Source organism: Mytilus trossulus, chromosome 10 (genome assembly GCF_036588685.1).
Source record: "Mytilus trossulus isolate FHL-02 chromosome 10, PNRI_Mtr1.1.1.hap1, whole genome shotgun sequence".
In the NCBI taxonomy this organism is placed as follows: Eukaryota; Metazoa; Mollusca; class Bivalvia; order Mytilida; family Mytilidae; genus Mytilus; species Mytilus trossulus.
In genome coordinates, this window is record NC_086382.1 from 47,331,184 (window position 1) to 47,356,629 (window position 25,446).

At 31.9% G+C, this 25,446-nt stretch overlaps 1 protein-coding gene across 1 annotated transcript; it reads right to left on the reverse strand.

Moving 5' to 3' along the window:
* Window positions 1–929: 929 nt before the first annotated feature.
* Window positions 930–25,446, reverse strand: LOC134686287 (ras-related and estrogen-regulated growth inhibitor-like). The gene is made up of 4 exons (XM_063545955.1): window positions 25,132–25,446; window positions 8,033–8,089; window positions 4,788–4,861; window positions 930–1,473 (listed from the first exon to the last, which is right to left on the reverse strand). The coding sequence occupies exons 1-4, from the start codon at window positions 25,196–25,198 to the stop codon at window positions 1,045–1,047; spliced, it is 627 nt and encodes a 208-aa protein (XP_063402025.1). The 5' UTR covers window positions 25,199–25,446; the 3' UTR covers window positions 930–1,044.

The window sequence follows — 25,446 nt, forward strand, 5'->3', positions numbered from 1 at the left end:
TCTCAGTTAGAAGTTGTTTTTATATGATGTAGGATGAACATTAACAGATAGCAACTTAACGACAAAATTATCTAAATAAGAGAAAAGTGCGAAAAACAGTCTTAAAAGCAATAGAGAGGTGTCTACATAATATGACAAACTCTAAAACCATGACAGTTTTAAATAAAATTTAGAAAGAGTGGGGAATGTGCCAAAGCGACAACAACCCCACTATAGAGCAGACAACAGCTGAAGGCCACCAATGGGTCTTCAATGAAGTGAGAAACTCCCGTAGGTGTCCTTCAGCTTGCCCCTTAAACATATGTATACTAGTACAGTGAGAATGGACGTCATACTAAACTCCGAATTATACATCAGAAACTAAAATCAAAAACGCATTAAACAGAAATAAATCAAAGATCTGCTATCTAATTTTGACTTTTGACGGCACAAAATTTTTAGTGGGATTAAAAAAATTTTTGTGTAATGTTGTGTCACGTCTGTCCTTTAAACGCCCGGGATGAAATCCGAATACAACAGCCCAGTAATGGCAAATCTATTGCTCCAATGAATAATTTCTTGTAAAAAGTAGAGTTTTTGATTTCGTTCTGTGTAATGTATAGGGAATGATATAAACACTGGAGTCTCTATGCATACCGTGTTTAGACGTTTCGGCATTTACAATGTACCTTTATAAGGAGCTTCAAACTAAATTAACATTTGAAAGTCAGGGATATGTAAATACGCTGAAATGTTACAAGCTATGAGAACAATAATAGAGCTTTATGACCTAAAATAAAAAAAAAAAACGAAATATACAATTCATCGAGGGTCATCTTTGTCTGAGGGAGCTGAAACTTTAGTTCAAAAATTAATTTATGAACGGGTTTTAAACAAGAATGTATATTGATTACAACTTACTACAAGATTCGCCGGAAAGATAAAATACATCATCATAATAATAAATATATTTTACAGTATAATTATGTAGTACAACAAAAATAATTTATAGCGCATTTTCATTGCAAAGGTTAATTGGTTCTACTCTAAAAGTTGTCAGTGGATCTAAAACGTATCACTGTGACTACGTCCTATTCTTTTCTTTAAAACCTTTCGCATATTGAAAAGTTTTGATCTTGGTTTTTCTCCTGATTGTGCACTAGCCGTTAAATTTTTCACAAAATTTCGTTTAAGTTGAATAAGTAGTTCTTCCATGGCTTCCGATACCCCTTGATATCCCTCCGCCACTGAAAGGTCAAACTTAGGACAGTCTAGTTGTGCTGCAAGAGAAGCACCGTCATCTTCCGTAACGCAACGGGCTGACAACATGTCACATTTATTTGCAATCAAAACAATAGGCGTCTCTGATCCTTTTAGTTTAAGAATTATATCTTTAAGACGACACGCTTCGCGGAAACTGTCCACGTCTGTCACTGAATATATGAATACGAAACCATCTCCCCACTTGATGTGCTTATTACATACCTCCTGAGTCTGTAAAAAAACAAGTTATATATTTCTAATAATAGACTACACATAAATAATGTATAAACATTCGTTTTTATAAAACAATTTGGGTGACAAATATTATTAGGTCTTTCCACTTTTCTGTGGAAAGACCTATTGTTTTTCTTCTGATTATTTTTTTTTTTCTTCCGCCTAATTTTGTTCTTGCGATGAATATTTGTTTCGCAACATGTCGCTTAGATATTTTGTATATGATATCGAACAGTTTATGCGCTTTTGAAATTTACCCTGCGTAAACGAATACTTTTCTTTGTAGGAGTTATCTCCCCAAACACTGTTTTGCTTGTTAGCGCAACTCCTTCGCAACCGTAAAATATTATGACAAATTTATTTTACAAAATTGCTCGTTATATCCTTCGCATGATTTGTCCTATTTTGACCGAAGTGATATGAACGCTCCATATGAGAGTTATTTCACCTTATGCATTTGATATAAGTGATATACATTTCTATCTCGTAAACCATAAGTGCTAGAGACCTAGGAACTTTTGATTTGAGGTCCTTGGTCCAAAAAAATAAAAATTAGGTCAAGGTCAAAGGTCAAGGTCATATTCTAATTTTGACTAATTTCCAGAAACCGTATAAGATATCGACAAATTATTTTTTTCTAAATTGTTAGTTGCGACATGTCTTAACACGTAAATTTTGATTGCAAGGGTACCCCGAACGTAAAAGTGAGTTTTCTCCCCTCTTGTATTTAAAAATACGCGTCTGGTGATATAACTGATTAACCAAATATAATTAAGACCTATGGTCTTTTGATTTGAGGTCCTTGGTTTATGACCTTGAAATTGATCTCAAGGTCATAGATTAATTTGACGTTGTAGTTTTTGACCTTTGCTTTCAGCTCATATGTAAACATGATATAGCCATGAGACTTTTGGCGAAAGGTATCAAACCATTTAACCTTGAAAAAAACAACCGGAAGTGACCTCGTGTAAACCGGAAGTAGCTATTTTTTGTACTTTATTAATAAAAAAGTATATAGAACCAGATCTTTTTGGAATCAGTGTCAATTAAATATTCAAATATTATCGGAAGTAACATTTTTCAAACCGGAAGTAACAAATTATCTCCCTTATTTTTTTGTGTGTATAGAAACCATATATTTCTGGAATCAGCGTACAATAACCTATCAGTTGACGATTGAAATGACATTTTAAATTTAATTTTACAACTTTCATATTAAAATACATTATTTTCAGTGGAAAGACCTTCAATTGTTCTCTGAATTTTTTATTTTTTTCTTCCACCTAATTTTGTTCTTGCGATGATTATTTGTTTCGCAACATGTCGCTTAGATATTTTGTATATGATTTCGAACAGTTTATGCGCTTTTGAAACTTACCCTGCATAACCGAATACTTTTCTTTGTAGGAGTTATCTCCCCAAACACTGTTTTCCTTGTGAGCAGAACTCCTTTGCAACCATAAAAGATTACGACAAATTTATTTTACAAAATACCTCGCATGATTTGTCCTATTTTGACCGAAGCGATATGAACGCTCCATATGAGAGTTATTTCCCCTTATGCATTTGATATAAGTGATATGTATTTCTATCTTGTAAACCATAAGTGCTAGAGACCTAGGAACTTTTGATTTGAGGTCCTTGGTCCAAAAAAAATGAAAATAAGGTCAAGGTCAAAGTTCAAGGTCATATTTTAATTTTTGAATTTGCCTTATTCTCTCTTATTTCCAGAAACTGTATAAGAGAACAACAAATTATTTTAACTAAATTGTTTGTTGCGACATGTCGTTACACGTAAATTTTGATTGCAAGGGTTATTTCCCCTTATGCATTTGATATAAGTGATATGCATTTCTATCTTGTAAACCATAAGTGCTAGAGACCTAGGAACTTTTGATTTGAGGTCCTTGGTCCAAAAAAATGAAAATAAGGTCAAGGTCAAAGGTCAAGGTCATATTTTAATTTTTGAATTTGACTTATTCTCTCTTATTTCCAGAAACTGTAAGAGATAACGACAAATTATTTTATCTAAATTGTTTGTTTCGACATGTTGTTACACGTAAATTTTGATTGCAAGGGTTATTTCTCCTTATGCATTTGATATAAGTGATATGCATTTCTATCTTGTAAACCATAAGTGCTAGAGACCTAGGAACTTTTGATTTGAGGTCCTTGGTCCAAAAAATGAAAATGAGGTCAAGGTCAAAGGTCAAGGTCATATTTTAATTTTTGAATTTGACTTATTCTCTCTTATTTCCAGAAACTGTATAAGATAACGACAAATTATTTTATCTAAATTGTCTGTTGCGACATGTTGTTACACGTAAATTTTGATTGCAAGGGTACATTGAACGTAAAAGGGTGTTTTCTCCCCTCTTGTATTTAAAAAATGTGTATAGTGAAATAACTCATTAACCAACTATAAATAAGACTTATAGTCTTTTGATTTGAGGTCCTTGGTTTATGACCTTGAAATTGAGGTCAAGGTCATAGGTTAATAGGACGTTCTAGATTTTGACCTTCGCTTTAAATTCATATAAATACATCATAAAGCCATAGGAACTAACATTATTAACTGATTTTTCCTATATCAATATCAAAATAGATCTTTACCAGTGGGAAGACTTCAATTGTTCTCTGAACAATTGGTTTTTAATTATTATTATGCTCCTTCGGCTATTTTCTGCTCTTTAGTTGGGTTGTTGTCTCTTTGACACATTGCTATTTCCATTCTTATTTTTAATAATATCATATTTTTTTAGCTGTGTTTTTGTCTATATATTAAAACAACTCTTTATAAACTTCGTTCGTCCAAAGCACTTTTTCTTCATCAGGAACGCTGAAATATAAAATTTCAAAGCTTGCGAGCTGATGATGAAAAAATAGGTGATTGCTATACATGGAGACCCGAAAGGACCTAAAACAACCAAGTTCAAACGTATTCCGAAATTAGTATCCTTAACGAGGATAGTGCCACGCAACTTCATTGCGTTTAGTAAGATACACAAACAAACTTTTCTTGTACTGGTACCCCGGCTTACCAAAATTAATATGACGTGAGAAGATAGATCTGCATTTAATATCAATGCAAATTTTACAAATAACTTAAGTGATATCTGTTGTAGGAATGTGCATGTTTCAACATTAATTAATGTTAAAATGTGTATGAATTGAAACATGGCTCTCAAACAGGATAACAGACATTTCTGTTAATCTCAGATAACGGCTACTTAATGCAGCAGTCGTTCAAAATGAAAACTTACGAAGTAAATATTGGAGTCGCTTTTCAAACCATAGAAAATCTAACTTACGTTTTGAGCAGTATCCAATATTTCAAGGTTAATATCTTCTTTTGGCGCAGAAATTTTATGCGTGTACATCATTTCTGAAAATAAAATACATCTTTAATTTCTTGAAATTGTGCGCGAATACTAGAAAAACTAAGAATTTAGGTACTTTGAGAACAACGGCCAAAACAAATGTTGGTCATATTTTGAAGGTCAGAAACTTGCCTTACTTATTTGTACATGTACATGTATGTAAATGAAAAATCGTCATTTATGAATTTGTTCCATCCGTAGACATTTATGGACTACTCTTTATCTAAAACTAAAAACTGGTTTTTATTTATGTTAGTATCTTCGGAAGCCTATGCAAATCTACCTTTGATTAACTTTGTATTCAGGCCTTTGAACCCTATAAGGTTTTTTAAAAAAAATATTAAATTAATCAAAGAAGAATTGTAACAAATCAATTTCATACTTGAGTACTGACTACTAATCCTTATGATGGTATGATATATGCTTGTATCAATAATTCATAATGAACGAACATGAGTTTCCCAAAAGACCCTAAAATAAAACCAATAATGCTAGCTCTTAATGTACCAGTCTTGTATTACAACTCCAGTTTCCGGTGCACGTCAAAACACGGAGGGAAACAAAATTGTGCATTTTTTTTCTGTTTGATAATAGGTTTAAATTTATGCTGAATTGAAACATATATATAGACTTGGAAAAAAATCTTGCATCTTTTGGGATATCAATCCAGGAAAGTGGAAGGATATCATGTTTACTGGAAGTGATGCGGCCTAGTAAAAATAGCAAACAGAAAGTAGAAAAAAAATGTTTTGACTTCAGGAATGCGTAACTTTTTATTTTTCCTGGCATGACCCACTTTATTTTCGATTAAATCACAATTTCACATTAGTACATACATGATATGAACATGAAAATTTTTCTATGTTGCATTTTTTATTTTTTATTTTCAAAGATGAGCTGTTTTGCATGTAAGCCTATGGAGCAGTCAATTACAAGACTGCAACCTTAAGTACATGTACATGTAAAGAGATGTACATTAAGATGCTAAGTAGGTAATTTGATAACCGTCTATGTCGTGTTGTCTCATTTGCAATCATACTCTTAGCGTAGAAGTAAGAAAAGAGATTAAGACAGCAAGAAAAGCAATCAAAATTTCAAAAACTCAGAAATCACTTCTCGCAAAATATTTAAGTGTCACGATTACAGAAAGGTAAAAAAGCGATCATTATAAAACACAATTTATGCTATTGCAATGCTATATGTATGCAAAACAATACCTGCAAGTTACACGTATCATTTAATATGAAGGAGATACAAATCTGCTATGATGCATGCACCTACTGTTTTACAATGTCGATCTATCTGTATCGAGCAGACGACAGGAGATACATATCCCATCATGCACCTACTGTTCTACAATGTAGATCTATCTGTATCGAGCAGACGACAGATATCCCATTACAATGCTGATGTTATCATGACTTTTGTGGTAAACACTTGGTAATAAGTACAGTAATCAGGAAGGAATAGCGGCAGATTTATCTTTAATTATTTATATCCTACAGTATGATTAGACATATTAGAAAGATGAACAAAACATCTGCTGCGTACTTAAAAGTAAACTATATATCATCTTTATCCATAGGGAATACATTTAAGGACCATTTGCACAAATTTTAGATTTGTTCTCATTATGTTTTTGCAAAATAAAATATCTACTTTTTTTTTCTTATATGTACTAATCAAAATAATGTCGCACTTAATAGTTTTCGAGCATGAAAACAGATTATGGCGTATTTCCGCATGCAGATTTTAAATAGCATATAGTCACTTGAGAATTAAAAGAAATGCCAAAAACAATTTAATTTTCTGTCGATAAAACTTAATATACTTTAGGATAAATGCAGACAATATCTGATAAAGACCACATGACACAACAGATAGTATTCTTTCCATCTTGATAAAAATATTTACAGTTTGCTTTTGTTTTTAAATTTATATCAACTTACAAACAATTGTAATTAATGAATTTTTCTATCTCATGGGTTTAAAGATCTGTTTGTCATTCGGATTTGGCTTTACTATTGGTAATTTTTGGTTATTAAGTAAACCCTTTATCTCTATTGTGTTTTAAATTTTCAATTATTTTGTCCTCGCTAATCACTAAAGAGACATGATTTATTGTCTGAATGTGTTGCTGCTGCAGTACAGTTGGTACTGTTAATAGTTACGTTATTACTATAAGACAACATACAGCCGTTCGTTACAAGCACATTGTGTAAAGAATCTTACAGGCTATCTTAACAAGTGACATTTAGACTAGTGGCCTATTAAAGTGATCTCAAGTCTTCAATATTAACAACCTACATGTACTACAATTGGTCTAGATGGACGTAGACCAATGTTTTTATTGTTTGCAAAAACAAGGCCAACAGTAGCAACTTGGTAGCTTTTAATGTGTTTCTGTATTTGTTTCAAATGTGTATCATCAATTTATCTGTTGAAACCTTTTGAGTTTCCCTCAACACCAAGGGATGTAACTCCTTTTTTAATCGTGTACTCAAATAAACCACGCCTACTAGTCCCATATGAAATAAACACGGTCTCCACTCGATTTATATTAACAAATCATATTCCTAGAAATATATAGGAGGTAAGATAAATGACAATGCTATGTTATAATCATTAGGATAACAAGGTCTGAATTTTTGACAGAGATATTGATAGAGTGCCAGTTTTAACATGTTTTTGAGTGATGAACCCTCAAACTAACTGGCACTGTAATGTACCAGCAATGAAATACAATGAACTGCAAATACCAACCGCAGTCTTGTGTTTTTGTCAGACATTATTACATAATTTGTATCACAAGACAACTGGGGTAAACAAACAGTTGTCTCATTGACAATCATAAAAAAAAATCTCTAGTGTTAAAACATATGTAGCAATCTATACAGGTACAGTACCTGTTGTTCAGTGGTTGTTGTTTGTTGATGTGGTTCATAATTTTTCTCGTTTCTTATTTTTGTATAAATCATACCGCTGGTTTTCCTGTTTGAATGGTTTAACACTGTCTAGCCATTTTTGGACCCTTTATAGCTTACTGTTCGGTGTAAGCTAAGGCTCCGTGTTGAAGGCCGTTCTTTGACCTATGATGGTTTACTTTATACAAAATGTGACTTAAATGTAAAGTTGTTTCATTGGCACTCATACCACATCTTCTTATATCTAGGTACCTTTGTTTCTGTCATAATCACCAATGTATCTTTTTGTAATATATCGGACTGTGAAAGCTGAAAAATAAATAAAACTATGTCAATTTATTTGGAAAATCCGTAAAAACTATATGGATCATTTGTATAAATCATAAAGTGGGGATGTAAATTACAGGATGAAAAGTATGTACATTATAGGAAAAATAAGACTTATTACTCGCTATGAAACGAGAGAAAAGCTCGGCGAGTCTACCTCCTCGTCCTGTTTCCAAAGATCATAATATTCAATCGTATTTAAAACATGATGCAAGGTTTCTAAGATTAGAAATTTCAGAATAGATTACACTGACATATTTCTCAAGTAGAAAAAACCAGTTACTAAATATTTAATGAAAACAATCTAAAGTTAAACACTTTAAGCAACTAAACAGGTTCGAAATTGAATGTACTTATTTTAAGAACAATATTAGACAGGGCGTCTGCCAAATCATTTTTCTTTGTTTGAAATTGATTTGTATCTTGCAAATTGATACTGTTGGTTTTTTTAGATTACAAGAAAAGATAAATCAGATTTTTCAATTTTCCGCAAAGTGTTTTGCACTGATTTTATTGTTATGCAATATCATTTTTAGAAATTAATTTTCCATGCTTGCTGTCTTTCTTTATTGAATCTGTTAAATTGCATATAGGGCTCTGAAGAAACATATGTTAGAGTAATCGATTTCATTTTACCTCCTGTTATAAATAGGCCGACAGTTATTCCTAACATATTTCGGAAGTACGAAATTAATCATATGTCAAGACACACACCACTTTTCGAGAAGGAAAAGCAACCAATGTTAAAAATGAAACTAATTCATAATATTTTGACAATGAAAAATTGAGACGAAAGGTGAATCAAAACAAAACAGTTTCTACATATGTTTTAGTTTGTTTGTGATAAAAGCTCCCCCGAGGATAAAAGCCCCTTTCAGAGACCTAAAGCATGATACGGTGGCCTTTCTTTTTTGATTGGCGGAGTAGGCAGAAATGCCGATGAGAATCTAGACTAGCTAGTTTTCTTTAAAACAATTTTTACTAAGAATTGAATGCGTCTTTTTGTAAATTCATTTGGGTGTAAAAGCGTTTACCGAAGTTCAGTTTGTGTGAAGCGCGGAAGCGCTGCATTCTAAAAATTGTACGCACACGCACTGTCAACACTTTTACAACCATATCATATTACCAAAAGAAGCATTCAATACTGATAATTATATTTGATCGCTACAATTATGAAAACACGATTACTTGGTAAATGTATTTTCGCATAAATACGTTTATGATAAATAGATGATGCGTGTACCATAAACCATATACTAAAAATGCTTAATTTTATACAATTTTATACCGTCGAAGAGGAAAATACCAAAATAAAAGAGACGATTGGGCGCTCGCGAGCTTCTATTACCGATCTCTGGACATTTTGTATATGCATGTCGCGAACGAGGAGTCTTTCATTCAGTTGTTGTTGTTGGTTGCAGTCTGCCTTACAGACGCCATCACGAGTTGGTTGACCGTTATAGAATTACCGTTTCACAAATGATATCGTATATGTTCCGTATGTCGTAACTACAAAACCCTTTCCTTTTTAACAAATGTCATCTACCGAATTAGACTATTTACAGGATTTGGAATAACATAAGCAACACGACATGTGCCACATGTGGGGCCGGATCTGCCTACCATTCAGGAGCACCTGAGATCACCCCAAGTTGTGTGGTGGAGTTCGTGTTGCTTAGTCTTCAGTTTTCTATGTTTTGTCTTCTGTACTATTATTTGTTTGTTTGTTTGTCTTTTTATTATTAGCCATGGCGTTGTCATTTTATTTTCTTTCTATGAATTTGAATCTCCTTCTGGTATCTTTTGTCCCTCTTTTTTATTCTCCGTTTACTGTTTTTATCATAAATCAAGTTACAGGTATCCCTTATATCTTTTTCACATTTGATCACTCTCTGCATAATAAAGGGTACATGCTTTGCTTTGGTCTTTATGGTATAGTTGTTTTATTATAAAATGAGTCTACAATCCGAACAAAAAGCTGAAAACAGCAGTAGCTAGGTCACCAATTGACCTTAAATACAAAGAGAAAATCCTGACGTCTCATTAACTAAAGAACTATTTTCATATAAATGAAATAGATTTTTTTTTTTAAATTCGAGACTGACAAAGTCTATATGTTCCTTACTCGGGACAGGCGCAAAAAGCAACGAGGTTAAACATGTTTTGTGAGATCTCAACCATCCACTATATTTCTAGCTAATGGGGAATAAAAGAATACACAGCATTACGCACAGTAATACTCAGTTTAAAAGAAGTCCGAGTCCGAAATTATATTTGTAGATAATATCGGTTAGAAATCAAAACCATGTATTCAGAGGCTTAATATGCGATACAAAAAAAAAAGATTGTTCCAAGTGAAATGTACTTTGAAGTAAAAACAATGGTAGTTATGTAAATTGTAAATCATAAAATAATAATATCTTCCTTATCAGTAAACGCTAAGGGTGAAACAAAGTGTTTTAGATATATAGACGTTAGAAAGAGTACAAGCTATATCGCATTCAATCAAATATGTAATTAACTACGTGTTTGAAATATGTTGTTGAAGAGCACACTTTTAAACGTTTTATAAATAAACATTGCTAAATAAACTTTGATTGATGGTCTTAATTTGAAGCCTGCAGAACCGAAATTCTGACAATTGATGTAAAGCACAAAGGCATTTATTCCAACTTTCATTTGAGAAGTTCTCAATTGTGTAATATAACTTTTGACGCTGAAGAAAATTATTAAGAAAACATCTGTTAAAGATTACACAGGAAAGGGAAACTGAAACGAACTTAACAAGTAAAATGCAAATATATAAACATTTTAAGTGAGAATTTGTTTTTGAAAACACTCTAAGTGAGATTTTTGCAGATTTTTATTTTTATTAGGAACTCTTCATTCTAAATATTCCCCGGAGTTCGGTATTTTTGTTCTTTTATTTTACACTTCTTTGCAAATTTATGTCTGATATTTCCTGAAGTATTTACAAATTTAACAATAATAGTTACTGTTTAAATCAACGTTACTAGTTAAATGTACATTCTAAACAAATCTATTATAAAACATTTATACTTGGTGAAAAAAAATGCCTAATGAATTTTGTATTTATACATTTTTTTTTCTATTAAAGTATCAGTATTTTCAAATTCTTTATATGAAGTGGTAAAGAATTCAATATTGTTGATGCCTTTATTAAATTAAGTTTTTCTAGATATACTTTGAATTAGATATTTGTATCAGACTAAATAAGTTTCCATTACTTGACAGCCTCAAATTAAAGTTATAAACGTTAACATCTCTTCATGTATTGTTCGTTTTCATATAAAATTGTCAACGTTATTGAATAGCTATCACCAAATTTAAGATGTTGACCGTAGATCTTTTGAAACGATAATTTCAATCAATTTGCATGGCTGGATTAGCTTTTTGAGCTACGAATTCCCCTTTGTAGTTGAAATCGAAATGAAGTTCGAAATCGAAATGGCGCTGACATGCATACTGTATCAATAAAGACAGGTAAAATTTATTGGCTCTGACAAATGATATTTGACGACGCAAAAAAAAAAAGGAATACGGAAATCATCTTGTTTAAAATAAAAAAACAATTTCATGAAATTTAAAAAAAATGATTTAAATCTAGCACAAATATTGATTGCAGTTATCAATGTAGATGTTCCTCAATAGTTAGACTATACCATGGGCACGTACAATAAAGCTTTAGATGGTCGAAATTTGGCTTTTGTATCTTCAGAAGAAATAAAATGATTGATTACTGTTTATCTTATCGTCATAATATATGGAGTAAGATGTTTGTCTGATAAACAAGATATCTAGTTTTTACTAATAACCGTTTTTATTCTTGGGCACATTCACATATTTCATGTTTTACGTTAAGTTTATAAACCACGATGCATAACATGCCATGATAATGAGGAATTGTCACTCAATAGATCCCACGCAAACTTTGAATGAATTATTGAAATGAATTTTTATTCGAGACATAAAAGAATAAGAAGTTTATTGTGTGAAATTTAAGGGAATAGTTTTTAAAAGTGTTACTTAGCTAACGAAAAGAATAAAAAAAATACTACATGTATTAGTGGTTATAAAAATAAAGAGGAATTTTGGAGCTTTAAAAAAATCACAACATTATTAAGTGTCAATATTAATATCAATTAAATATTAAGCTCTGACAGGGTAAGCAGATCCTTCTCCACATATGACACCCGTAGTTTCACTCCTTTAAAATATGTTGATATTAAGCTATACCAAGTGATGAGGCACCATTAATAGTGGATTGGTAATTGAATACTAGTATCATCTTATTCTAAGTAATCGTTGAATTCGTTAACCATCGGTCATATAAGTTTTCAAGCCCAGTAACGTAACCGGAAGTGAAATTTTGAAATTAAAAACATTTTCATTAAAAATGATAGACAGGACTGTAAGCAGAAAAAATCCACAGACATTGAAAAAATTAAAAGGGCACAAAGAGCATAATTTAAAAAAAAAAGGAGGGCAACACGAACCCCTTTTGCACAAAACTAGAGATGATATCAGGTGCTGTTGAAGGATGAGCAGATCGTGCTCGACATGTGCGATCATCCATACGTGTTTCTCGTGTAGGTAAACAAACACGTGATACATGTAGGTAAAACTTGAGAGCTCACTTTAGGAAGAAAAGGACAAGATTGTGGAAATGACAATTTGAACATATCTGTCGTCATCTGTAGAACAAATATTCCATAACTGTTCTGTTTCAAATGTATAAACAATGGCATATCTTGACTTTTTATTCGATAGGCCAACACGTATACGTTTGAATTAATGGGAAAGAAAGATAGTTATTGAGACATTGTGATCACTTCGTATCCATGTAATTTTAAAAGTTTGTCTAGGGAGAAAATTATCAAATCGTTGGAACCTCAAACAAGGTTGACAAACTTGTCATCAAAGTAAGAGTCTCGTTTCAAATTGATATATTAGTTTGCATGTTTACTGTTGCGTGTGTACTGTATCAAATATTTGTTTCAGGACCTCAAAGAGGTTTAATTGTATTACCCTATTTAATTTTTTTTTACTATCGTTTCTATATGTATCAGTATATCTCTTGTATAAAACAAGAGGCCAATGTCACAGCAAGGTATTGCAAAAAGAAATTAACGTTTGCAGAACAAAAATGTGAACCTATGGATCTATTACAGAATAAAACACAAATAGTAAACAAATTGAGAAACAGAGATGATGTAACGATCAATCAATTTAGGATGCTGACAGTTGATCTTGTGATATGATAACTTCAAATTTTCTTCATGGCTTGGTTAGTTTTTGAGCTAAGAGTATACTTATGTAAGTGATATTTGAATGACATGTAATTACATCGTGCAACAGTACCAATTGAGACATGTAAACGCCATTGGCTCCGAAAAATTGTGTGTTACCACGTCAAAAACAATTAAATACAGTCCTTAAATTTGTAGACTTAATCATGGGCACGTAAAACTAAAAAAAAACTCTGAAGATAGTTTACATTACGCTATGAAATAAGCTTCATGTCATTACGCAAAAAGTCTTTACAGAAAAAAAAGATGATAAATCATCGTCTATCTTATCGTTAAAATCTATGGATTTAGATGATAGGTTGATAAGATAGATATTTGTTTTTACTAATAACCTTCTTATACTTTTCACCTATTTCTTGTTTTTATATTACGTTTATCAAGATGTAAACCATAATGCATAACATGCCATGATATTGAGATATTGAAACTGAATAGATCCCACGCATACTTTGAATTGTTGTTGGGATGGGTTATTTTTTATTTTGATTTGATAATACAGAGATATAAAATTCTTTTAGAACTGATTGTGTCAATATTTTTAAAATGACACTCGAAAAGGCAAATAAGCTAAGAAACTGAACAGAAACATGATGTCATACACAAACCTGAAACAATCGAAGTGTTTACAAGGACAGTGGACCTAGATAATGATTCGTTGATGAGCATGACACTATTTTTTTGTAAATTGACATTTTGATTATCTTCTTCAAGTATTCTGTCATCACTTATAACTATAGGATTACATAAGATTTTCTAATGCAAGATAATAGACACATAATTGAATATAGGAACATGTAGCAACTATTATCACAAACATTTCAAAATTTTGTTTTTACAGAAATATGTTTACATGTACCTTTACTGGCTATCGGAATAATTAAAATATTAAGTTAATCAGAGAGAGAAGAGAGAAAAAATATATTTTCAAAAGAGTTTAAAAATAGATCTGTCTATTATGAGAAAATCATGAACAATTTATAAGTTCAGATGTTTACTTTTTGTATGCCAGTTAAAATATATCAATCGACTTAAGCGTTATAATTTACCTTGGCAAAACTGTCTTTGCTAATAGTAAATGCCGAATTATTTTGTACACGGTCCAAAAAGTAGCCGATACAAAAGAAACATATCTGACTTCACCAAAAAAACTTGAGAGATATACAAGTTCATTCGATTCTAAAATTTATATTGATAATATATACATAGTAAGACAGCTATATATTAGTTTTATTGTTGTATTATAGTTCCTGAAAAAGTTCAATCTGTTGCTCCACTAATCCCACACAGAGATCTATAGTCTGGTTCATTTGTTCTCTCGGATGTCTCCATAAGCTTCTAATGACTGAAAGATTTTAGGTGCCTTATAGCTTGATCGACATTTACCCGACACTCTGATATACGCAAATTATAATTTTTAACATTTTCTTTCTGTTTGTGGTTTATCTCTTTAATGATGGCGACTGCAGGGGGTAACAAGGGTCGATCGACATAGATAAATTTTATCTGCTAAGATGACAAAATTCTGGGAGAAATCAAAATCCAAACCTGGTCCAAATATTGAAAGATATCATTTTAATGCCCTAGGAAACTACTTCGAATAAATCTTATAGGATTTTTATTGTCCACAATCACCTGTGTATGAACTAGATATAAAACAGAATACGTAAGATTATTTTCAAGGTCAATGAATGGATTGCAGAAGAATTGTACCGTAACCCCTGTCTCTACTGTCCGCTCATCTACTGCATTTACATGACCGTCCCCCAATTTGTTTGCATTAGAATTTCATAAAAATATTATGGAATTTATTAATATCTATTTCTTATATTTCTATGGTACAAATTTTATTGAATATTCGTTCCATACGGAATTGCCTCCAAAAGGATCAATGCAGTTTTTAAATAATATTCAATGTAAACATAGGTAATCTCTTTCAACACATTGGGAACTGCTATTTTGCATGTTGCGTGTTGCGTGTTGCATGTTGCGTGTTGCGTGCTGCATGTTGCGTGTTGAATAAAAGAATAAAGTTGAATGACATGTTTTGTACATTAAGTCTAATCTTTCATTTTAGTTTGTTATTGTGCGATTGCTGTTTCAATGAGGTCATTCAAAATTATACTACAATACCTTAGATAGATGAATGGTGGTTTAATTTTTACGGGTGGTTATTTATTATCACGAACACAAATTTATGTATGTTACTTTTTTACCAGTGTTTGCAAATTTAACTCTTTTTTATGTTAAAGTGACAGAATCTGAAAAATAAAGACTGTAAATTTCCGATATTCATTTGTTTAGTTTATTTGAGGTTCACTGTTTAGATTTATGTCATAACTGAATGAATGAGACAAATTTATTCTGCAGTATATTATGCTTGTAGATATCCTTCAATTCATTTGAAATTTATAATTAACCTTTCAACAAAAGTCATTTTAACTTGGATTCTGGAGACTGGTAGTATTAATTAGATGGTATGGGTAATTTGATAGAATTGTATGACCTGTTAATTATTTTCAATGACAGAGATTTTCTCTCAACATAGAGATTTTTATATTCTGTTAAAATAAATAAACAATAATATTTATCAAGCTAAAGGTGAAATGATCTCTAATAGTGACCCCATACAACAATTAAAAAATAATTAAAATTAAGGAACGACCATGTGAAACGGTTTAGTTATCCCATCCCCACCAAGTCATCACTAAACATATTCAACTTTTTTCACATTTTCACATTTATTACTTTTTATTGATTTTATGTAAATGGACAGAAAGTCAATTGTTTGAATATATAAGAGAAATATTTTGAAATATTTAAGCCTCGGTCACACCTTACCGGATAGCACGAACGGACGACTAACGGATGAAAATAAAAGTTGTCCGTTGACAAAATTGTTATCCGTTGGGAGTTCGTTGATGTACTGACCAAATAAAACGGACGCGTAACGAATGCATAAAGGACACACACGGATATGCAACGGACGAGAAACGGAAACGTATTGGATAGAACGGATGTCGAACGTACATCCAACGGACGAGTACCGCATAAAACGGACACCGAACGGAAGCGTACGGATGAACAAGATATACGGAAAAATTAAAGGCGACAATAATAATATATGTAAATCGCATTAATATTCAAAATGTTTCTGTGTAACTGGTTTTGATTTGTTCTCCAAAATGCCACCAAAGGACAGTGTCTGGCCTAAATAAACTATTTTCCTTTACTCCATCAATTAGTGTAGAGTAGTATTCGGGCCCGTATGCGGATCGGAACTGGAACTGCCGGGGAGTTTGCCAACGGACTAGTACCGCATAAAACGGACACCTAACGGAAGCGTACCGGATAAAACGGATGAACAAGATATACGGGAAAAATTAAAGGCGACAATAATAATACATGTAAATCTCATAAATATTCAAAATGTTTCTGTGTAACTGGTTTTGGTTTGTTCTTTAAAAATGCCGCCAAAAGGGAAGTACACCACTGGAACGATGCCACTGCTGGTGGACGTTTCGTCTCCGAGGGTATCGCCAGCCCAGTAGTCAACACTTCGGTGTTGACATGTACATCAATAATGTGCTCATTTTTTAAATTTCCTAAGGATTTTCTTATCCCAGGAATAGATTAGCTAAGCTGTATTTGGTATAACTTTTGGGGGAATTTTGGATCCTGAATGCTCTCCATTTTTGTTATTATTTGGCTCTATAAATATTTTAATATGAGCGTCACTGATGAGTCTTATGTAGACGAAACGCGCGTCTGGCGTACTAAATTAGAATCCTGGTACCTGATAACTATTTTTGTGCTGTGACTTTCTGTCCTACATTCTTAATTTTGACCAGGACTTGGATACTTTCTAACATGAAGCATTTAGTTCCAGTTTACACAACTTTAGGAACAGGATTTAAAACAAAAAAGAAATATTGAGTATAATACATTAAATTTAACAGTCAATGGTCAGTCTGCTAAGTACTGATTTTTTTTATAAGTAATCTCAACACTCCTGAAAATAGCAAAGTATGGTCAACAATTAAAAACTGCTTATTATAGATAAGATATAGTTCACAAACTTAAGCTCATTGACAGTATTTTAAACTTTAATCAAATGACAGATATTGGAAAAAGTGCAAACTGCGTGATAAAATTGAGAAAGGAAATGGGGAATGTGTCAAAGCGTCAACAACCCGACCATAGAGCAGACAACAGCCGAAGGCCACCAATGGATCTTCAATGTAGCGAGAAACTCCCGCACCCACGTGTCCTTCAGCTGGCTCCTTAAAAAATATGTATACTAGTACAGTGACAATGGACGTCATACTAAACTCCGAATTATACACAAGAAACTAAAATTAAAAATCATACAAAACTAACAAAGGCCAGAGGCTCCTGACTTGGGACAGGCGCAAAATTGCGGCGGGGTTAAACATGTTTATGAGATTCCAACCCTCCTCTATACCTCTAGTCAATGTAGAAAAGCAAACGCATAACAATACGCACATTAAAATTCAGTTCAAGAAAAGTCCGAGTCCGATGTCAGAAGATGTAACAATAGAAAAGAAAATAAAATGACAATAATACAAAAATAACAACAGACTACTAGCAGTTAACTGACATGCATATGCCAGCTCTAGTTCAATTAAACTGATTGAAAGATTATGTCTTCCTCATATGAATCTAAGGCACAATCCCTCCCGTTAGGGGTTCAGTATCATACTTTCATAAAATATATGAGAAGAACATAACCCGTGTCATTTAAACAACTGTTTTTAAATAAATGCGTTTAGTTCCGATGCAAAGACCCTATAAGTGAACCAATATTAAAACCAAAATATGAAATCTTTAATGACCTGACAACAGTATCGTAACTATGTCCCTTCTTAATAAGTCTGTTTAAAGGTTTTGTAAGCTTTTGAGGCGAATACTGACATTTTTGTGCTTTGTAAAGAATATTACCATAAAAGATAGGATGTGAAATACCTGAACGTATAAGATGTCTGCATGTTGAGTTATATTTACGAAGTATTTCCTTATATCGATAATAAAATTTACGGTAAATGTTTTGACTAGTTTGTGATATCGAAAACCCTGGTGTAATAATTTTTCAGTAATACATAATTTTCTCTCGCTAAAATCTAATACGTTGTTACATACACGAGCGAATCGTACAAGTTGGGATATATAAACACTATAAGATGGTGACAAGGGATGTATGTCAAAGAAATATGGTGAAAATTCGTTGACTGATAATAAATTTTATAGATAAATTTTACAAAAAGTATATGTGTATCATAGAAGGTCATATAACCTTCTTGGTATATCATAATTAAAAATTCTTCCAATTTTACAAAAAATGTAAAAGAAATAATGCAACACGCAACACGCAACATGCAACACGCAACACGCAACACGCAACATGCAACATGCAACATGCAACACGCAACATGCAACACGCAACATGCAACATGCAACATGCAACACGCAACATGCATAATAGTCGATTTCTTTCGTGTTTTGACACAGTCCCCACATTTAAAGTGTAAGTTGTCAACCTCAGCGTCATGAATATACCATTTCGTAACATGTCTATTGACAAGAGCACATCCAGAAAATTAGTCTATGTAAAAAGTCGATGCATTTCATCAAACAAATAATTTAGACACCAATGCTAAAGTTTATTATAATTGAAGCACAGAGGCGCTTGAAGAGATTAATTGTTAGTTGCTCAACGTAAAGTGGCAAATGTCGTCTTTAGTATCGCAAAAATACACAAACAACATTTTGATCCGGTAAATGAAAAATACAACAGAACAGATTAAGTGGTGTAATGTTTTTATTCTAAGTTCAAAATCTTTAATTTTGTTTGGCAAAATACCACCAGAACAGCATTTCCTGTTTATCCTATGTCAATAGTAATAAAAAAAAAACCACTGAAATTTTGTTATAATGACAGTATTGATTTTGATATCAGGTAAAAACTACATTATCTTTTTGATTTTTTGTCATATTTTCTCTTATTCTATTTCGTTAATATTTCATTGTGTCATTACTGGAAGCGAAGATTAATGACAACAAAGCTTTGTGTACAACACCACAGAAAATGATTTTAAAGTAAAGGGTAAAAATCACAAAAAAATAGCAACCTCCTTGAATAATTCAAAACGAAAATCTTTATCAAATGGCAAAATCAAAAGCTCAAACATGTCAAACGAATGGATAACCACTGTCATACTTGGTACAGGCATTTTCTTATGTAGAAAGTGATTGACTACCACCTGGTCAAATCTCTCACTTGTAAACAGTCGCATAACATTCCATTATATTGACAACGATTGAGAACAAAACTAAATGACATTAATTTTCCATTTTCTTCTTTTAACTTCGTATATTTTAAGTCTTGTTTTGCCATTTATATATTATTATATTTAGGGGCCAGCTTAGGACCTTCTCCGGGTGCGGGATTTTATCGCTACATTGAAGACTCTTTGGTGGCCTTCAGCTGTTGTCTGCGCTTTGGTCGGATTGTTGTCTCTGTGTAATATTCCCCATTTCCATCCTCAATTTTCTGTTAACTCCTCTGTTCTTTGTGACATGTGTTGACTTTATTTAAACGTTATTTGTTTTAAAAATTATAAAATCTAAAAAATGAAGTGTCGAGTTGACAGTATTAAGACACAACAAGATAATATGAACCTATATTCGATATCCCTTAAGCTTCTGCTCGGAGAGTTGACCAAAACTCACCCATATTAATTGTGAGATTTACTTTACTCATTAGTTTTGCAGGTAGTGTTTTGTAGATTGTTGTTTGTTACATTAGAACATACCCATCCCTTCCCGTTCAATGAAAAGTCAGTTTTTGCCCTCTAATTTTTATAGTACATGGTTTCCATGCACTATGAAATCCTATACATAAATTCCTTGTCAGTTAATTATGAAAGTGCACTCTTATAGCTGCACAAACGAAGTGTACAATCCTCTTTGGCATTTTTCTTGGGCAAATAGCCTACTGATTAAAGATGTAAGTGCAAAGATTAAAATAAAAACATTTTGAATTTTGAAAAATTTCATGCACTTTCTAATGGTACACATATATAGAATACACACAAAAGTTTGGTAGGGATATATAAAACGACATTTACTTATTTATATCCCTTACATTTGAGGGAATTATTTTCTTTGGCTTAAATCTTCATAAAACATGACCAAGTATTGTCTAACATATAAGTAGATTGAAGTTTATTGCCATGCAAAATTATCAGACTTACGTCGATTTATGAGTTAGATTCATCCTTATGTATCTTCCGCCACTTCTTTTTGTCTAGTATCAGAACAATTCAAAACATTAGACCATTAATTAAATCTACTTTGAAGTGGAACTGACAAATAATCACATAAACCTACAACAGACTTCCATAAATATAAACATCAAATGATCGAGATATCTAAATTTATATACATGACGTGTTTAATGTTCTCATTAAACAATTCCACAACAACCAAGTTCACACAAACGAATGAATTCATGACTTTGTTGATTATAAACAAGGTATTAATAAAAGATATGTATTTCAATATGAAAGCTTACTGAAAAACACTCATATGCCTTTTTAACGACTTATTTCATTGAGTACGAATATTTTCCAAAATAGAAAGAAGAAGATAGAAAACCCCTTAATCAAGGAAGAAGAGTTGTTAGTCGATCATATATTATTGAAATTACATAAGAATGGTAGATGAGGTACAGCAAACAGGAGAAAAGATAATAACTGTAATAAATATTTACTCAGTACAGATGTTTTCTGATGTAGAAAATTGTGGCTTATACATGGATTGAAAACTCAAACGTTTTGATAGAACTGATTTCGGAGAAAGATCGAAATTGAAAATTAACTAGTAGTTCCTCAGAGATTTTGTAGAATCCACATATGGTTTATACATTGTGTACTATATATACTACGCAAATAAAAATTTCACAGTATTACGGAGAACCTCATTTACTGCAGACATAGTTCTTGTCATCTTATTGACAATTCCTTCATTGAACATGTAAATATGCCGACTATGTACCATTGTTTTTATGATATTTTGTGAAGCTTCTGTATCCAATACAAGGATTATATATTTGTTTATAGGCCATCTGAAGGACGCCTCCGGGTGCGGGAATTTCTCGTTACATTGAAGACCTTCTGCTGTTGTTTTTTCTATGGTCGCGTTGTTGTCTCTTTGATATATTCCCCATTTCCATTCTCAATTTTATCATTATTCCGGTTTTCTGTTTATTGAAGAATTAAAGGACTTATGATTCGCAAAAAGCGCACCCTTGTGAAACGATATTTGTTTGTTTCTCGGATAACATGAGCGCTAATTATTCCTAATTATTTTACAAGACACTAATCGAAGTACAAAAAAGACAATAATATTTGAAGCTTTGTCAGCAGGCATAACAACAAATTTATCGTGAAGATCTAGAGATGATAAGACATTTCACAGATTCTTTATCTCTTAAAACAGACTTTGATCGATTATTAGCACAGTTTTTCATTTTTTTTCGGAATTCGACGTTTTATCAAAGGCCTGATTGATTTGACATACTCTGATAAAGTGTCCAAATCGAATTCCTCTTGTTTAGTCCCTGCTCTAGAGTAGTCCTCAACGGAATCCACAATAATTTTGAAGTAATGGTTCCAATAGATGCTTTGGGGTTCTCTATAAATAGGACCATAGGATAACACATTTTGGAGATGTTCTTGTTGAATAATAGATAGATCCACAGTACTAACATGGCATCACAAACAATCAGCATCGAGCTTGCAGCATGGAGGGTTTCGTTAAAAAAATCATGTATCATAATTTATCGCTATTTTGTTCAATTTTTTCTTTGATCTTTTTTTGTGATAATTGTCATATCATGCCTTTCGCTTGAGATGGGAAAAATTATCGCTAGAAACTAAGGAGGCCACGTGGCGTTGCTAACGAAATTGACATTGAAATTGACAACGTCTTCATAGGTAAAATAGCGATAAACAGATTATCGTTGGTCATCTCAACTCGATTGCTTTTCTCACTTTCGTTGTACCAGCTCAAGCGAGAAAATCAATCTCGTTGAGATAATCAACGATAATCTATAAATATATGCATGTCCTGTTTACATTTTGCAACTAAACTAGGTTAAAAGCTTTTCTATATTATGTATCTTTGAATTCCTCAGTAGTATGTGGTAGATAAGGCTTGGTTGAACTTAATGTTTATAATTTTTTGAGACGTTTTTTTTTTAAGTTTTAGAATTCTTTTCCGAAAGTATTATGCATAATTACTTAAGCATGGTGGTACGTAATTATTTCATTGATATTACGTATCTGCCTGATTAGTTTACCTGTAACAAACCTTTTAAACATAGGTTTAGGATGTTGTGTTGTTCTGTCAAAGGCATTGCCATTTTTCATGCAGAAAATGTAGCTTACGATGTCACTTTATATTCATTGCATTGAAAGTTACGGTTATGAGTAATTTTCAACAAATACACAGAATATTTTGAACAAATTTACCATACTGTATGCAACTATTGTGACAGATATTTGAAATTAATTTTTGACAAAGAAGAAGATACAATTATCAATTAAATTATATGGGCTTTATCTAGAAATAGGTAAAGTACATCATATCCCCCGTCCTATAAATTACACTTACCCTCTATGGGTCCGTATGAGGTCAGTCGCAAACTATATAACTTATGATATGGTGCCAACTTCTTTTGATTCAGAATGTTTTTTTAGTTTCATTAGGAATATCATTTCTATGTTAAAAGCTAATTAAAACCCAAATTAATGTTTAATTCTTTTTGCAGATACTATTACCAGTCCAGTAACCCTGCAATTACATATCAGAATATCATCCCATCGAAATATTTAGAAATTTCATAATTAATAAAGGGATATTAGACACTTTTATGCATCTTGAAGTAAAAAAATGTGTTTAAATGTAAAATGAATATTTAAATAATAAAACTTTGCATATGATACTAAAATTCTAGAAACTCGTTGAAGTTTATTTATACAATCAGTAAAGATTAAAAAAATCACAGATTTATCTTCCTACGTTTAAACATAAGATGCAATGTCTTGGCTAATAAAACTTGGAAATCATCATATTTCAAAATAAAATAACATGCAGAATTTATCAACTGAGACTGTAATTGTGTATAGGTCACTAATCGACGAGTCAAACGGTATCAATGAATTCCGGGAAATGGTGGATTTCAACCTACTAACAAAGTGAAAGGTTTAGCGCTATAAAACCAGGTTTCCACCATTTTCTACATTTGAAAATGCCTATACCAAGTCAGGAATAAGACAGTTCTAGTCCATTTGTTTTTATGTGTTTTGTCATTTAATTTTGCCATGTGATTAGGGACTTTCTGATTTGATTTTCCTCGAAGTTCAGTATTTTTGTGATTTTATTATTTCTTGCAAATAATGACTTATGCAACTCATTTAGTTATTAAACAAATTCTGAGTTGCCTTCATGCAATCCATTCTGACTAATTAGTTCATGATGACTCGAGAAATACTATTGAGATTCTCGTCATAGTTATTTAATCTGATAAATTTAATCCACAACCATCTGCAATGTGACGTCACTCGTAAAACGTCAAGATTCATCTACGATACCGACAAGACTAATGAATATAAGAGAAACGTTTATTGTAATATCATTATGAAGATATGTTTGTTATTCTAAGATGTAAAATAATATATACATATGGTACACTTGTACTTCCCTCAGACATTAGTTAATCTCATTTTTTTTTTAAATATCAAATTAAAAAAGCTCGAAAAGAAACGTGCAGATTTTTTTTTTTTAACTAGATACTAGTATTTGTTAAACAGTTTGTCATATACTGTGATAACAAAGCTAAATATAACAAAGTTAGGGGCGTAGAATAAGGAATGGCATATTTTGGAACATTGTAAAAGAGTAAAATATTAATCCCTTATTCCCAGTCGGTGTTGAGATATAAGGCAACAGTATTTTCCGGATGTAAAAACACGGTAGTCCATCATGAATATTCAAATTAGGTTAATAAAAAAAAAACGACCGAGGAAAGGTATGAACTCCGCACGTAACAAGACTATGTGCATTTAAATATGAACCCGACTCCAGCATATATTGAACACCATCCACATAAAATTATGATCGAAATATACAAATCATACGACTTTTCTTGTATCGGAAGATTGTAAAACGCATATTTCTTGTGAGTTGAGACAAGACATTTTGAAATCATCAAATAGTTCGTGAAACTGACCTAATACTTGTTCAATGTCGATTTCACTAGTGGAGGGAATTAAAAACTCGATGAGCAAAATAATGGACAAACAAAAAACTTTAAAGAGCAATGAAGATACTTAGTCAAGGCTAATTATAGCTTCATTTAGAAATTGTAAAGAACTTTTTTCGAATAAAAGCGAGTAAAAGCAAAACAGAGTTTTGCAGTAATTCTAAAACTGGCAGGAATAATATTCCTCCATTCCATTAATTATTGATCATTATATGACTATCATATTATTTGTAAAACACAACATCTATCATTATGTATAAATGTAATTGTACAAAATGTAATTACACAAAAAAAATCAAAAAAATCAGCTAAATAAATACTAAATGATAACAAAGCTTAAAGTTCCCTACCTGTCTTTCCAACCCCAGGTCCTCCAAGAACAACTATTTTAGCGTTATTAAATTTCTTCTGTGACATGTTTGTTGTCCCTTATGTAAGTTACGTATTACTCTAACATTATCCCTCTCTCAAATTAACTTCTCTTTTGTTATGATTTCGCTGCCAATATTTTGGAACGATTCCAGTGCACACAAAACCATAAGTTTTACCTTTATTCTGATATCAAAAATAAAGATTAGAAACAGGTATAATGCATGTTCAAAAATATTTTCTACTGTGTAAATGTTTATAATAAATACGTAACATCTGTTTCGATGATAAATTCA